Source organism: Gobius niger (assembly GCF_951799975.1).
Source record: "Gobius niger genome assembly, chromosome: 12".
In the NCBI taxonomy this organism is placed as follows: domain Eukaryota; kingdom Metazoa; phylum Chordata; class Actinopteri; order Gobiiformes; family Gobiidae; genus Gobius; species Gobius niger.
The window spans coordinates 8,509,632-8,525,432 of record NC_136863.1 but is presented as its reverse complement, the minus strand read 5'-3'; the positions used below and the strand labels follow the sequence as shown (position 1 = coordinate 8,525,432).

General features: G+C 38.4%; 3 protein-coding genes across 3 annotated transcripts in view; all 3 read left to right on the top strand.

Moving 5' to 3' along the window:
• Positions 1-3,244, top strand: part of ppfibp1b (PPFIA binding protein 1b) — a 35,562-nt gene extending 32,318 nt beyond the window's left edge. The window contains exons 24-27 of the mRNA XM_079567086.1: positions 981-1,169; positions 1,238-1,402; positions 2,512-2,577; positions 2,678-3,244. Of these exons, the coding sequence (XP_079423212.1) occupies positions 981-1,169; positions 1,238-1,402; positions 2,512-2,577; positions 2,678-2,761 (504 nt within the window). The 3' untranslated portion in view covers positions 2,762-3,244. The remainder of the gene's footprint in view (positions 1-980; positions 1,170-1,237; positions 1,403-2,511; positions 2,578-2,677) is intronic.
• A 3,796-nt stretch (positions 3,245-7,040) lies between these two features.
• Positions 7,041-9,141, top strand: endouc (endonuclease, polyU-specific C). The gene is made up of 8 exons (XM_079567603.1): positions 7,041-7,125; positions 7,243-7,293; positions 7,382-7,481; positions 7,556-7,667; positions 7,743-7,864; positions 8,299-8,411; positions 8,482-8,632; positions 8,703-9,141. The coding sequence occupies exons 1-8, from the start codon at positions 7,115-7,117 to the stop codon at positions 8,976-8,978; spliced, it is 936 nt and encodes a 311-aa protein (XP_079423729.1). The 5' UTR covers positions 7,041-7,114; the 3' UTR covers positions 8,979-9,141.
• An 883-nt stretch (positions 9,142-10,024) lies between these two features.
• The window catches only part of polr3b (polymerase (RNA) III (DNA directed) polypeptide B), a 32,020-nt gene continuing 26,243 nt past the window's right edge, over positions 10,025-15,801 (top strand). Inside the window, exons 1-10 of the mRNA XM_079567334.1 lie at positions 10,025-10,192; positions 10,323-10,355; positions 10,422-10,478; positions 10,559-10,623; positions 10,703-10,778; positions 10,860-10,960; positions 11,064-11,155; positions 11,248-11,365; positions 11,478-11,586; positions 14,142-14,264. Of these exons, the coding sequence (XP_079423460.1) occupies positions 10,133-10,192; positions 10,323-10,355; positions 10,422-10,478; positions 10,559-10,623; positions 10,703-10,778; positions 10,860-10,960; positions 11,064-11,155; positions 11,248-11,365; positions 11,478-11,586; positions 14,142-14,264 (834 nt within the window). The 5' untranslated portion in view covers positions 10,025-10,132. The remainder of the gene's footprint in view (positions 10,193-10,322; positions 10,356-10,421; positions 10,479-10,558; positions 10,624-10,702; positions 10,779-10,859; positions 10,961-11,063; positions 11,156-11,247; positions 11,366-11,477; positions 11,587-14,141; positions 14,265-15,801) is intronic.

Here is a 15,801-nt window from a genome sequence, read left to right as displayed (position 1 = left end):
GTGCCAGAATGAAGGCCTTAAATGCCATTAAAAAGCCTTTCACTTGGATTCAAACTGGCATTCAATCTAAATTTGTTGGAAAATAATGACTCAACTATTTTTGCCTGCATACGAAAACACATTCAGCTGCAATTTGGGATGAAATAATACACAATTCATCAAAAATGTGAATCGATGTAAAAAGAAAAGTCAAAACGATTAGTTCATTTTCATGTCAATATTTTTGTAAAGTAAAGTTCTCTTACTGAGAGAACAGTTACAGTTTGTTACAACAAGGTCCAAAATGCAGATGTTAAACTAAAAAAAAAAAAAAAATGAAATTCAGAACTTAAAATCGAATCGGTGCTTGAGTGCATCACTACATTCCTACTATTTTTTTCCTCAAAAGTTTCCTATTGTATCCAATTTTCTTCTGGATAACAATTTCCCCTCATTCCTCTGTTTTATTTAATGTTTACAAATCTTCAGAAATTTATTATGCACAGATTTTTTTGTTTGTTTGTGGCATTGAAAACATTCTTAGTATTATACTTGGGTATTTAGGTATAGTAGGGAGGAGGCTGGGTCTTATTTAGACCACTCCAGTTTGGGTAATAGTATCTCTTCTGACCTAAAGAGCTAAGAAGAAGCTTCTGTGACTTGAAGCGAAACCTCCTCAACAACCAAAACCCATTCCAGTCGATGATTTAAACTTTTCTGCGATGGATGAATGAGAGCCTTAACAAACATCTAGTTTTAGTATTCCAAAAAAAAGAAGAAAAAAATAACATATTTGATATTGCTCTGTTAACTCTTGTCTTTTTGCATCAATGGAGTGAGAGAAAGAATATTTAGATTATCTGCATTTACATGTTGTAAAATTGACAATAAAGCTGAGTAACATGGTAAAAACATAACATGCAGTATTTAGCAATATACAGCCGCATTTTTAAAATTGTCTTACTGTGAGCAATCATTTAACATGTTTTATTCTCTGCCAGGTGCTAGAGCCAAGGTTTAACGTAGAGACGATGGCGTTGCTTTTGAACATCCCTCCTAACAAGACCCTGCTGCGGCGGCACCTGGCCACACACTTCACTTTGCTGATTGGCTCCGAGGCTCAGCACCACAAACAGGAGTGTCTCGAGAATCCCGACTACACGCTGCTCACGGCAACTACCAAAGTCAAGGTAACACTTCTTTTTATACCTTTAATTAAATTATATGGCAATTTATCAACACCGAGTTCTCACATCAGCCGAGGAAGCTGTCGTTCGGAAACTTCGGCAGCCTGAGAAAGAAGAAGCAGGAGGAGAACGAGGAGTACGTGTGTCCGATGGATGTGGAGATGCCAAAGGGGCGGAGCTTCCAGAAAGGATTCGAACTGCAGATCTACGAGGACGACCTGGACCGACTAGAACAGGTGACAACACCGAACAGAAGGCGTCATTTTTCAAGAAAGGTTCTAATTAGTGAGTTGCATAAACCAAGTTCTCCCATTTCAAATCATAAAAGGAGGAGGTGGTTGAGTATAAACTTGTTTCTAGCTCTCTCAAACCCTCCCACGCACACTTAAAGGTCAGTTTAGATATTTTTCAGTGATTGAGGACACACAGACTGTTTCTTTTTCGATCAATAAAACTGTTTTAACCTTTTTGCTCACACCTGAACCGAACACATTTTCTCCAGTTGGCTTCACTCAAATCAAAAGGCTTAAAATTAGGATGGAAATGCAAAAATAAAGCAGCAAGCAACAAGAACGCAACAAAAAGGAGACAAAAAAGCTATAAGTAAAAGCCACAAAAAGTGATGAAAAATGTGGGAAAAACCTGACCAAAAAAAAGAAACAACCGACAAAAACATGACCAAAAAACCCACAAAAAAGTGACAGAAACAATCCAAAAAGTTACAAAACGTGGCTACAAAGAAGCCACAAAAAGAGACAAAAGTGAGACATAAACGCTTAAAAAAAAACATGGCGACAACGAGACAAAAAATTTACAATCAGTTTTGTAGGTCTTAGCTTTCAAATGAGGCATTACACTGTAGCTCTCGAGTCAAGAAGCTTTTAGATTTGGGTAAAGCCGAACTAGAGAAAATGCGGGGGGTAAGAGGTTAAGAGGTTAAGTTACATGCAAATAGTGTATAGCAATCTCATTATTAACCAAATAATTGCTTGTACAATTGACTTTAGAAAGACAAAAATACATTTAATTCAAGAAAAAGCTTGTTGTATTATGATGGCACACTATCTCTAAGGTCTCTGTAACTTTATTATTTTAGTACGTTTTCAGAAACTACGGCTTCCCAAAGCGCTTCACATAAAATAGGTTGAACAGTAAAAACATACAATACTGAAAGGCAAAAGTCAAGACATCATGTACAAAAAGTAGACATACATCGGCACAGTTGCAGTAGAGAGAAAAATCAATCAGTTGTTTTGACTTGTGTGATTGTTTTATTACTTTGGGGAGGTAAAAATCCCAATGATATCTGTTGTGTCTTATCTTATGTGTGTATGTATTTTTACAGATGGATGACTCTGAAGGTACAGTGAGGCAGATCGGGGCTTTCTCTGAGGGAATCCAGAACCTCACTGTAAGGAAATGTCTATAAAAATGCACTAATAGTAATTAAACGAGCACAGTTTGAGTCGGTAAAAAAAAGTAAAATCTTGCTTTCCCGTTCCTTTTTCCAGAGCATGCTAAAAGACGATGAATTCTTCAAAGAGATTTCCAATTCTCCGAACCCGAGCGTAACAGACGAAGAGTCGAACGCATGAAGCCTTCAGCACCACGAGACCTTAACCCTCCCCCGCTGTGAACGCAGCCCAGTGCCAACTCAACCGCCCCAGAAATACCCCACGTCCTGTGTCCGAATGTCCACCCTCAACCCTCCGTTACTGAATAGCGCCGCACTTTAAAGCAGACTATAGAAAAATCAAACTAAATTAAAACTGAATTATATCTGTACTGTAGACAAGTGACCGTTCAGTGTTCATGGATACAGTTAAGTCATATAAGTTTTATTTAACATGAATTTTATCTTGATGAGGAAAACAGATTATTATAGGTCTTTGCTTGAAAGTGATGGGCAGATGATATGGGCAGATTGTATCAATATTGTGTCACACAGTGTTGACTGGCTACATAGCATGGGCGCCATCTGGTGGTGAAAAATGCATTACAGCGGTCAGCCTTAAAACTTAAACGCAACACAGGCTGATCTTGTTCATTCTCGTTCAGAAATTTGAACCAAATCTTCATGAATGTTTAACCAGCAGGTATTAAAGTAATATTTCAGTTAGAGTAACTGCACTCAGGATTGTGAGAAACTAATGAGTGAGCCAATTCACCTTATTCCGCCCCGCCCACTTTTGACTCTTTTTGCTTTGTCTCTGCACTTCCGTTGTCCTGACACTTCCGGTCGAGCGCGAAGCCCGTTCATTAAACGGAGAACGAGAGAAAAAGTTCACCGCTCAAATCTGATGTTTAGTAGATTGATTTGTATAAAATGTCCAACGTTCATTTGCACCAACAAGTCAACACTGCACCGTTTCTCTGCCCGGCCTGATAAACAGCATTGTTTTCATGTAGTGACTGATTTTATCTGGACTTCTCCAGCCCCATGTTAAATGGACTATACAGAGTTTAAAAATGTTAAAATTGAGTATTTTCCTCCCCCTACATGTCCCAATGTGTAGAATGAGCCCAGACCTGTTCACCACAACTGCCTCTAAAATCCTGCACTGTCACTCAAAAAGGTGTTCATTCTGTCCGAAGTGCCGTCATGCACAAGCTTAATATAGAAGGTGCAGTTACACGTATGACCTGAGATGGCAGTAGTGAGTATAAAATGGCAAAGTTGCATCTAGCCCCTTTAACAGATAGGAGAGAAGGGGCGGGCACAATTCATGGCGGCGCCCACGTGAGCCTCTGGAATAAGGTGAATAATAAAGTGATTCAGCAACATCAAAATGAATAAAATAGATGATAAAATAGAAAATGCTTGTGATATTTTATGATAAATCCCAATGACAAAGCGAGTCTGATGTAGCTCCCAGTGAACTGGCCTCCCCTGCTTGTTGCTGCTTGTTGCGTGTGACACAATGTGATACAAAATGACATAGTGTAAGTGTGGATCAGCGACTTTTTTTGAAAATGACGCACACAGTGACTGCGTGGCTGAGGCGATACTTTCTGAGCTTGATAAACGTGTCAACACCTCGGCTCATTTTGCCCATCGCTATCAACAGCTCAAGCGAAGGTAAGCAGACTTAGAGGCCTGGTTGATTTATTGGTTAAACAATAACAACAATGAGGTCCAAACTCATTTCTAACTTTCCTAGGCATTTCTAAAAAGGATTTCACAAATGTCTGCTTTTACAATATACCGAGGGACGAAGCTAATTTTATTCCATTACAAGTAAAAGAAAACGCCTATAGGACTTTTAAATGCTTTTTACACAACTCAACAACTGACTATGGAGTCGTGTTGTGTTCATTTCAAGAGACCTGCAATAACCTACTCGTCTAATGTCACCCTCTCTAGTTCTCATGGTGCATTGTGGGACATTTTGAGTGCACTACTCTTAACTTTCTGGTCATTTGGACACAGGTACTAATATTAAGGACATCAGACGCAGCCCCTGTCTTAGTATTACAGTCAATTGAGCCAAAAGTATTACATTTCCTCAGCGTTGTATCGTTTTTATCCTTGTTTATTGAAATATGACTGATGGGACACATGGGGCAACACCACTTCCTGCCTGCCAGCTGGTTTCTGGGAATGTTTTTAGTCACAGATGTTTCTGTTTTTGTTAAAAGTGGAATTAAATCAAAGCAGCAATACGTGAATACTGTGCTCCTATAGAGTTAATATATGTATGCTATAATACATGTGACTGTAAAAAGATGGAAAAGATGGACTTTATTATCGTCTGTGTGCTGCCAAACATTTGTACTAAACTGAGAATGGTCTTACATTTCATATTTACTGAACTCATTCACACTAAAAACATTTCTGCGCAAGTATCACACTCAGTACAAAAACTATTTATATGACTGCATGGTATTAAACACTAAGTACCATTAAAGGCTGATTTATTTTTTACTTTGTTTTACGTTTCTATGGAAGTGTAGCAGTGGTTTTCAGGTTGCCATGAATAATGTTGCAATGCAGACTGTCTTGTGCATATCATCAAGATTAAAACTTTTCTATGTTTTCCCATTTCTTAAGCAAATAAAGTAATTTAATACAATTCTGTCTATTTGATCTGGAAGTAATGGAGTACATTCAGCTGGTATGTGTATATAAGACTTTAAGGTTTAGTTCACAACTTGGTTACACTGTGACTCAAAAGCAATAACGGAGAGTAAACCGGATTGAAAACAATATTTAACTCACATTTTGCTATTTGACACATCATGACTGCTTTTCAGAGATGGCTAGAAGCTAAAATATCGACTGAATGTTAGTTTATGAATTTTTTTTACTCTAGTAGGATGTAGTTCACGTTAAAGGTGCATAATGCAACTTTTTATGGGGGAAAAAAGTTCACTTCTGACGGACCCTTTCATCAGAAAACCTACAAAACAAGTGATCCTAGAGCCATAGGCGTAAAATATTCAAACCTAATGAGGCCCTCTGAAAGGGATTGACTCTCGACTCTCCCAATATTTTACCAAACATTTCGCCTTCACCTGGAGCATTGCAGAGACCACTGTGATCAAAAGTAAAGGCACCATGCTGACTCATACAGCCGCTTGGCCACAGGTAATAATCGAATTACCAACTTTTTTTTCTTCATAAAAAGTTGCATAATGCACCTTTAAAAAGGTACTTTAAGTAAATACTGCTTGAGTCCTGATTAACTAAGATGAAAAAATATAAAAAACACAGGAAAAAAGGGTGACAGTGGTGCAGGTTGGGGGTTTGAATCCTGCCTCCTGAAGGTGCACGTTGTTGCAGTGTCCTTGGGCAAGACACTTCACCCACCTTGCCTTCAGTATCTGTAGGCCTGTCACAATAACAAATTTGAAGTTCAGTAGATTGAAGCAGGAAAGTATCGCGATAAACGATATTATTGACTCTAACAATTCTAGATCCTGTCAACTATCACACAAGCTGCAATAAACATGAAATATAATGTAACTCAATTTGCTTGCGTTTAACAAAGAAATAAATAGTGGGGAAATTATAGTAAATGTATAGACGATAAATATCGAGCCCAAAAATGTATGGTTTTATCTGTTATTTATTGAACGATAAGTCGATACAGTAATTATCGTGACAGCCCTAACAGCATACACTGGTGTATGAATGAGAGAGTGAATGGATGACTGGTTCCTTGATGTAAAGCGCTTTGAGTGCCCAATGGTGAAAAAAGCGCTTTATAAGTGGAATAATGAGTCTTAAAGATTGAGGGGAAAACATAATTCTCATTTGTTGTCAAAACACTGTCTGGACAATTACAGATTTACTGCAGAAAGAGTAGCCAAACTTCTTTAAAACAAGGTAATGTTCTTGAATAGGCCTACAGAAGTAGTAGGATATTTGTCATGAATTAGGTATAGCATTTGTATTTTTCTAGACTTAAAGGAACAGGCCACTGTTTTTTACATAGATTATGTTCTTACCTGAGCTTAGATGAGTTGATACGTACCTGTCTGGTCTTTCGCCTGCGCTCAGTCACACAAAACGACCAATGTATTCCTATAGCTCCAAACAGGGGTGAAATTAGATGCGACCACGCTCTTTCATGGGCACGCACAAAGACCAGACAGGTATGTATCAACTCGTCTAAACTCAGGTTAGAACATAATATCGCAGTATGTAAAATGGTGGCCTGTTCCTTTAAAAATTAAACCCCTTTCCCCCTGCTCTCAGTGGTGATTAATGATGTAGAAATATATAATATCAGGCAAAACATAGCCAGCGTAGTATCAACGCTGTTTTCAATTAAGATGTTATATAAAATACACTGCAGCCGTTCAATCCATGCAGAAGGTCGCCCTCTAGAGCCTCTTTGGTGTCATTGAAAGTATTTTTGTGTTTTTCCTGCCTGGGCAAGTCAAGAGGACCAGAGTCCGCCCGTTAGTCCACTCTGCTGAAGCTGCTCCAAGAAAGAGGAATCATGACTTCCAGGTGATTTACTTTTTTACTTCAGCAAACCCAAAGACTTAAGCAAATCCAAACATATACATCTGGGGGGAAAGAATGTTGCTTGTCTGCAAATTAAGTTTAAAGTTAAATGTTTTCCAGGATGATCTGGATCTTGGTTGTCCTTTGCTGCACTGGACTAGACGCAGCCAGGTACTGTGTGGCATTTTTTCAAACATATTTGGCTTTTCTGTGTAGTTTTTTTTTTAGTTTAAGGCTTTTATTATGCTTTTTCTCACAGACCAGCACTGAACCAGGAGTTGTCCACTCTTTTCAATGAGATGTGGAGGTTGGACACAAACCGCATGAGTCCTGGTGTAGACTACACTCTCTCAGTGCAGGTAAAAAGACTTCATTTTTTGTGATGGCGACACAGGCTTATAGTTGAGCCCTTGTTTTTTGTTCGTCTTTGCAGGGCAGGGCTGGATTTGTAGCCCAGGGCAGCCAGGCAGTGACAGACCATGCTGCTTTGCCTCTTTTTACCAGTGTCAATGAGACGAAGTTCCAAACCATTACCACATTCTCCAGTAAGTTTGTCTTCTTCTACTTCTTCTTGATTTGAATCACTTTGAATCACATCAAAAAAGTATTCTGTGCTTAAGGGCTGATCACTCTTCTGGATAACTATGAGCGGTCGACAGGCGTGGCTGAACAAGTCACAACAGAGGAGCTTTTGGAGATAAGCCAATTCCTGGATGCAGTAATGCAGACCCCAGTCATGAAGGTAGTAGACTCAACATGTTGCACAACCTTTATTTAACACCCCTCCCATTGGCAGCTTTGTCCCTCTTATATAAAAAGAAAATATTACTATGTTTCCTATCGTCTTGACTTTGGCACTTGTATGATCAGATTTGGAGGACTGGAGCAACAGCTGGACTCCAAAGGGAATAAGAGTTTTTTTTTTTTTCTGAATGAGTGCAGCACATGAGTTTGGAATTTTGGCAAGAAAATCACTACAACATCTGTGCTGTGACCCTCTGTGAGAACTTGTATGTGTGCATTTGAAAACACAATCTTTTATGAAAGTACAAAATGCTGTACATGTGGTTGTTTTTGTTGTAGTAATGCCACTTACTACAATTGATTTATGTTGTGAAAGCAGTGTGCCCACCTGTAAGTAAATAAGTTGAGATCATTTACCATTTATTAATGCAGCGTGCCCACCAGTACTTGGTGAGCAAAAGGCTGAGCAACTCTGATGTGAGGCAGTTCAAGGAGCAGCTCAAGCTGATCTGGTTTCAGCTGTACCGTCGCCAGAGGAACTCTCGGTGAGTTAACAAATGCTAATTATATTATACATATCTCAGAAAAAGATGGAGTGATTGTGTTTTCTTCTAGACTGGACTCGTGTGGTTTTGAGCACGTTTTTGTTGGAGAAACACGGTCTGGTAATGAACTCATCGGTTTCCATAACTGGGTCCAGTTTTACCTCCAGGAGAAAAATCGACACTTGGATTACAAAGGATTCAAGGCAGGCCACCGTGATCTGGTAAGTACCAGCAGATAGTACTAATGAGAGTGTCTGAGAAATAGTGACATGAAGCATGTTGTATTTGCAGCCAGACCAGGACGACCATGTCCTGAACCTGCAGTTCACGTGGCATGGAGTGGTCAAACCTGTGGGCAGTGCCTTCATTGGGACCAGTCCTGAGTTTGAGATGGCCCTGTACACGGTGGTTTTCCTCCTGAACACAGACAGGAGCACCATTGAACTGGTCAACATTGACCAGTGCCAGATGGAGCTCGTGGTCGTCAGACATGGACGCTCCCTTGAAACAGCTTATCCCAAACTGCTGAGCAGCAACAGCAGACATGTGCGCCAGCACTCGCACTGAAGAGGAGCTCAACCTACACGCGTATCTTTCTGATGAAGCTTAATAATGATGCTCATCATTGTTTTGTAGTTACATGTAGATATGCTGCAGTTGAGTTTTCAATGAACATGCTAAAAAACAGGCTCTGCTATGCATCAACATGTAAAATAAAAACATAATGTCATGAATGTCTTTGAGGTGCTTTTTTATATACATTTTTTCAGCTCAGACATAGCTAATCAAGGTCAAGAAACTGTTGAAAGAACATACAATGTTACTACAGGATGTGTTTGGGCCATTCACCCACCCCTTACACTGTGCTTATCCCTTTTCCTAACCCTTACATTAACCATAACCCTGTCCCTAACCTCAACTCCCCACCTTAACCATGTTTAAACCTAAATTATATTTAAGTCATGTAGACTTAGACAATTAAACTTTGTTATATTAGCCCCATGCTGCAATCATAAGCTGTGATAATAATAGGTTAATAATACCTACTTTATCACTTTATATACTCATCTGAAATACATACAAAGCCTCATGTTGAGATAATGCTGTTGTAATAAGTTCGTAATAAGTGTAAAACAACTCTATACTATATTAAGTAATGTATGGACTCACCTATACAAATTGTGCAAAGGAACCTTTGTTTTTTTTATTAGATAAAACGAACATTTAGTTTTTAATTTACAACTTCTTTATTGTGACAACCAATAAACAATATATATATATATATATATATATATATATATATATATATATATATATATATATATATACTAATAGTTGCAGAATGTTTTAGGGGAAGAGTGAGGGTAAGGTTGGGAGTCAGTAGGATTGGGTTTAGGAGAAAGGTTAGGAGTTAGGTGGTTAGTTTCACAGTGTCTTAAGGTCAGACATGTTTTAAATCTATCATTATAAGATTGCGTAGCTGACAAAAACTGAAATAATTATGGAAAAATATTATTCATGTGTTCACAAACCCTGTTGTACACTTGCCCTGTTGGGTGAAGCCAAGGCGGAACTATTTATCTTAACTTGCGATTACACGGAGTGTTTATAGTGGTACACCAGTGGCACGCATGCTGCAACGTATGGATGTAACGATGTAACAGCTTTATTCTAAATAATACATAAATAATGTGACAAGTCTGAAGTACTCTTGAATAAAAATGGAAGAGTTTAGTGGCATGAGCCAGCAGGAGCTGGCGGCTCCTATCAACACTGTGGAGGTGAGAACGATGCTATTTACGAAGCTAAGAAAACTAGCTTAACTTAAAAACTGATATCTGATGGAATGTGCACAACTTATCTCTTTAGAAACATTATATTTACTTTATCTCAAATGTTCTACTTTGTCAGGATAAGTGGAAATTGTTACCAGCCTTTCTGAAGGTAAGATCTGTATTGTGTCAGTGTCAAATGCCTTCAAAACAAACTAACAACTGGTTTGGGTTGCAGGTGAAAGGTTTGGTGAAGCAGCACATTGATTCATTCAATTATTTCATCAATGTTGAGGTAACATGCAGCGTTTTAGCGCCTATGTAACATTAAAGTTCTCCAGTGTTTCGTACCTGAAATGTGTAATTATTTTACAGATAAAAAAAATAATGAAGGCCAATGAAAAAATCACTAGTGATGCTGATCCAATGTGGTATCTGAAGTACGCTCTCTCTTTAATGACAAACACACCTGCCTTAAAAGTGCTATTCACTGTACTATTTAATATGTTATTCTTGTAGATATCTGAACATCTATGTTGGTATGCCAGATGTTGAAGAAAGCTTCAATGTGACTAGACCTGTGTCCCCTCATGAGGTGAGTGTCACAGAACTATAAATAATGTATTTGGTCCGTCATCATGGTGAATTTAAATTGTTTATGTTGCTGTTTTCCCAGTGTCGTCTTCGTGACATGACTTATTCAGCTCCAATAACGGTAGATATAGAGTACACCAGAGGCAGCCAGAGGGTCATTCGCAATGCACTGCCCATTGGAAGGTTTCTGATTTTTTTAAATTACGTCCATCTGTGTTTACATATTTAAACACGTTTTATGTATTTATAGTATATTTCAATTTGCTAAGAAATATCTGTCTTTCAGGATGCCAATTATGCTGAGAAGCTCAAACTGTGTCCTTACAGGAAAGACTCCCATGGAGTTTTCTAAACTAAATGAATGTCCCTTGGATCCAGGTAGTTGAACTTGTAAATTGCCTAAAACGGTGGAGTGTAGTCTCCCTGATTCTGTGAAAACCTCTGAAGTGTTTGTCTTGTCTTGTTTATAGGTGGGTACTTTATTGTAAAAGGGCAAGAAAAAGTTATTTTGATCCAAGAGCAGTTGTCCAAAAATCGAATCATTGTGGAGCAGGACAGAAAAGGCGCTGTTGGAGCCTCCGTTACCAGGTACAACATCATTTTAACCTTAGCTAAGACATATTTTCCTGGGGAAAACCACAGTTAAACTGAAGCTGTATTTGTCTTGTATACATTTAGTAATATTGTATCTCCCTTGCAGCTCCACTCATGAGAAGAAGAGCAGAACTAATATGATAGTAAAACAAGGCAGATTCTACCTGAGACACAACACACTGTCAGAAGATGCTCCAATAGCCATTATTTTCAAGGTACATTTAAAATCAATAAAAGTCATAAACAATAAAAGATGCAAAACAGTAAATAGTTAAATACCATAAAATGAGTAAAAAACAGGGGGCCATACAACTCACAAGGTGTTAAAAGCCAGAGAATAAAAGTGGGTTTGAAGCCGCAATAACTGACCAGCAGAGGGCAGCCCAAAACTACCGAATACTCTCACAGAGTTGCTTTTTAAAATCTTCAAATAACTGTGACTATTTGACCATTTATCTTCACATACGCTATCTCTTGTCATTTTTATTATTAGTGAAATGTCATTAAGCCAGCTGGTGTGATTAACTATAGGCCGCCTGTGTGCCAGATTTGTCCCATTTGTTTGCAGTGCGCCTGTAAATCCTGAGTGACTTTTTCATCAGACTTGCCCCATGTTGAGCGCAGCTGTAGAGAAAACCCTCTTCTGTTTTGTAGATCAGTTCCCACAGCTCCACATTTCCATAAGCAAATGTCACGACTTCTCTGGGACTCTTCATCTCGCAGTCTCATTCTGGCGAACTCAATATCTATGTTTGGAAACTGTCTGTGTTTACTTTGTCGTTGTAGACTTTAAAGTGCATATGACAGGTCAGGCTAGTGGGTTGACAGGCGGCATAACTATTTTCACTGGGTTGCAACATGTTAGTCTTTACCTGAGAGCATTTCTTTCAAAATGTCAATTGAGAAAGTATGACTTGTCTGTTAAAAGGGCATGCTGTTTGAATCAGGATTTCGCCTCTATAGGTTTATTTAACACTTAAATCAACAATTATTTGTGGTAAAATGCTTAACATTATATATAACAAATTCAAACTGACTTCATTTGTGTGACTTGACATCCTTGGTTGATTCTGGGTCCCCATGCAAAACTATTAAAGGATCTGTATCATGCTATTTTAGCCATTCCAAAGTTAAGTATAGCCATTTATATGAATGATTGCACCTCTACCGCTATTGAGCACTCATTTTTGTGATAAATGTAAGTGTTTTCTGGAGGTATTTTTCAAACCCGGAAGACACAACGCTTCGATTCAGTTAACTCCGCCCCCTCTCTCCGCACATACTTTACCGTAATATAAATAAACAGCAATAAGTGAAGATACTTCACAATGCAGTTATAAGGAGTTGACATCTGCAACACAGCTTCATAAATGGCGAACACATATGCTAATATGCTAACACACGTTTGGATTGACTCACCGCTCTGGTCCATCGCTGTTTACATTATGGGACTCGCGTTGGTTATAAAAGTTAATCCACTTTGATTCTGGCAAAGGTTCACCAAACATCCATCAGTGACAGTCACAGAAAAACAATATTTTGGTGATAGTCGCTGAATCCCGGAGAAAAAAACAACTTCTGACGGGAGTGGCCTCTTCTTTAGGTTGAATCATAGACTGTATATGCTCCTGTCCACATAGCCAAACGCGCTTCTTTTTCTCCGTCCGTGACATTATCGTTAGGTAAGAAAAAAGAACAGGTGTGTCCAGAGTAGGTAACGAGCTCCATCTTCACAGCTGCAGCGAAAACATGACTGATCGGTTCAGACGCTCAGGGGATGTGTTTGTTTTGGCCACAGCTGACCTGGAAGCACCTCGGGCACATCCTTTCTTTTTTTTTTTTTTTCCTTTTCCTTTATTTATTTATTTCTTACAACAGAAATAATTAAAAGGGTGGTTCACAAATTAAAATCAGGCCTCAAGCATAGAATTAAGACATTACATTACAGACGTCGAGCACTTCCGTTCCGCTGTGACGACACAACTGAACACTCGGTCGTTCACCAGGAGAGAGCGGAGCAGCTGCTCAGAGAGCAGGATTCAGGAGGATTACTGAGAGCTGCGTGAATGAAGCCGCAAACCACTCTGGGAGTGTTTTTGATAAGGAAATAGCATAACAACATGGCTAAAAGCTCCAGAAAGTCGATTTTGCATGATATAGGACCTTTAAAGAGAGAAACATCGGGTTAGTTTGGACAGTGGTTTCCAACCTTGTGAACCACTTTGTGTACCCCCCACGTCAAGGATGTAGCAGATTATTTAGAAGGAATCAATTAAAACTACGCTGTGTTATGGATGCAATATAAAGCTATTGTAAGATTTTTCTGAAATAATTTAAACCCATTCCTTTCATAATAATGATATAATAGTATTCAGTTTTCCATTCCTTTTTAATCTGAAATAGTTTCAAGTACCATCTCATAATTCCTCAAGTACCCCCAGGGATCCCGTACCCCTGGTTGGGAAACACTGGGCTTACCTTCTAGATTGCTTAAAAAAAGTGCCTTGTTATCTATTGTTTGACATTTTTCAATGAGTATAATTATTCCTTAATTTATTGATAATCAGCAAAACATTCTATAAAATACATAAGGGTCTTGAGAGAGACCCAATTCTTTCCTTTCAGTGTCCCTTATTTTCTTCATAAAATTATCACTTCCCTGACTTAAAACAAATGAATAACCATATAGTCATACCCACACTTATATTAACTGTACTACATGTTTACTGTTACTGTGCTACAATGTTGCTTTGACATGTTATCCACACAGGGAATGGGCGTGGAGAGCGATCAGGAGATCGTGCAGATGATCGGCACCGAGGAGCACGTCATGGCCAGCTTTGCACCGAGTTTAGAAGAATGTCAGAAAGCGCAGATCTTCACACAAACCCAGGTATTCCGATACGGCTCCACCATTTTTGGAATAATATTGGTATAATTGCGTTTGCTCTGACAAGTATTGCAATTCCATACATTTATGAATTAAGATTTAATTCACAGTTTGTAAACATGTCCAGGATCATTCATGTTTGAGAGAAGGTTAAGATGTGAAGTGCTATGTGAAGATGAGATACACTGGATGACCATAAAATGTCTCCACCTGCATTTATCTTAGTATTATGATGGTTGCTGCAGCTGGTCAGGTCTAGGTTCAGGAACACATGTGCCCAAAGAATAAGATGAGCTGAACAATCCAAATTTTAACCCCATTGAGAATCTTTGGGATGTGCCGGAGAAGGCTTTGCGCTGTGGTCACTCTCTCCCATCATCAATACAAGATGTTGGTGAAAAATCAACGCAACAATGGATCTTTTGACGCTACAGAAGTTTGTTGAAACGATGCCACAATGAATGTGTGCTGTAATAAGAGCTAAAGCCGCTCCAAACAAATACCAGAGTGTGTGACCATTTTATTGTTTTGTTTTTTTGGTCAGGCAGTGTATTTGCAGAGGAAATTATATTGCAGCCTTTGCGATCTGTTACTAGGGGACTGCAGTCTGCATGTACAATTTGAGTGCAATTAATTGTACAGCTATTTATTCCATATATTACTGCAAAACATTAACTTCATTCAATAAATACATATGTGAGAAAAGTAAGGATTGGCTTAAAGATTATTAAATTGAACACAGACATATTAAAATATACCAATTTAGGCTTTATTCTATTTACAAATTGTGCCTTCCTCAGGACAAAAATGTCAGGAAATTTCCACAGATTTCCTGTGATTGTCCTGAAGAGGGCGCATGTGTGAAAAGGACTGAAGCATTTATGGCCACTCACTGCAACGTCAGAATCTTCAACTATCCTCTCTATACTATAGTGGATGTTTTGCTGTGTTTTTTTTTTTTTTTTTGGTGATGTATGTCCAATCTATCTAATTATTATTATTAATATTATTGGTTTATTAAAAGTCACGTATCACAACTGATTTCCATGATATCGTAGAACAGCCAGTGCCATAGTGGGGAATAACAGACAGCTTTCAATAGACTTAAAGCAGGCAGAAAATGATCAATATCTTTCTCTAAAGTTAGAAATGACATAATTAAACCTAATTACCTCTTGGCCAGCTGCACTTTCACACACTTTACATTTACTCTGCATTTTTCAGCCGCATTAAGACTTTATATGCTGCAACATGTTAGACCTGGAAGCCAATCACAGTTGCTAATCATTCATTTGCCTTTTTTGCCAAATACTATGCAATACAGCTATTTTCATGCTTTTAGATGTCGCTACAGTTTGTGCTGTTGTTATAATTCCTCTGTGACAGTAAAACAGTGAGAGGATAGATGAGGAGTTAGTAGCTTTATAACTTTAATTCAGGTTCAGTTTGACTTTATTTGCATTAGAAACATTATCCAATATGACTCGCAAAAATCTATTTCATTTTTTTTTCTTCTCCTCAACGTATACGTGTCCATTCT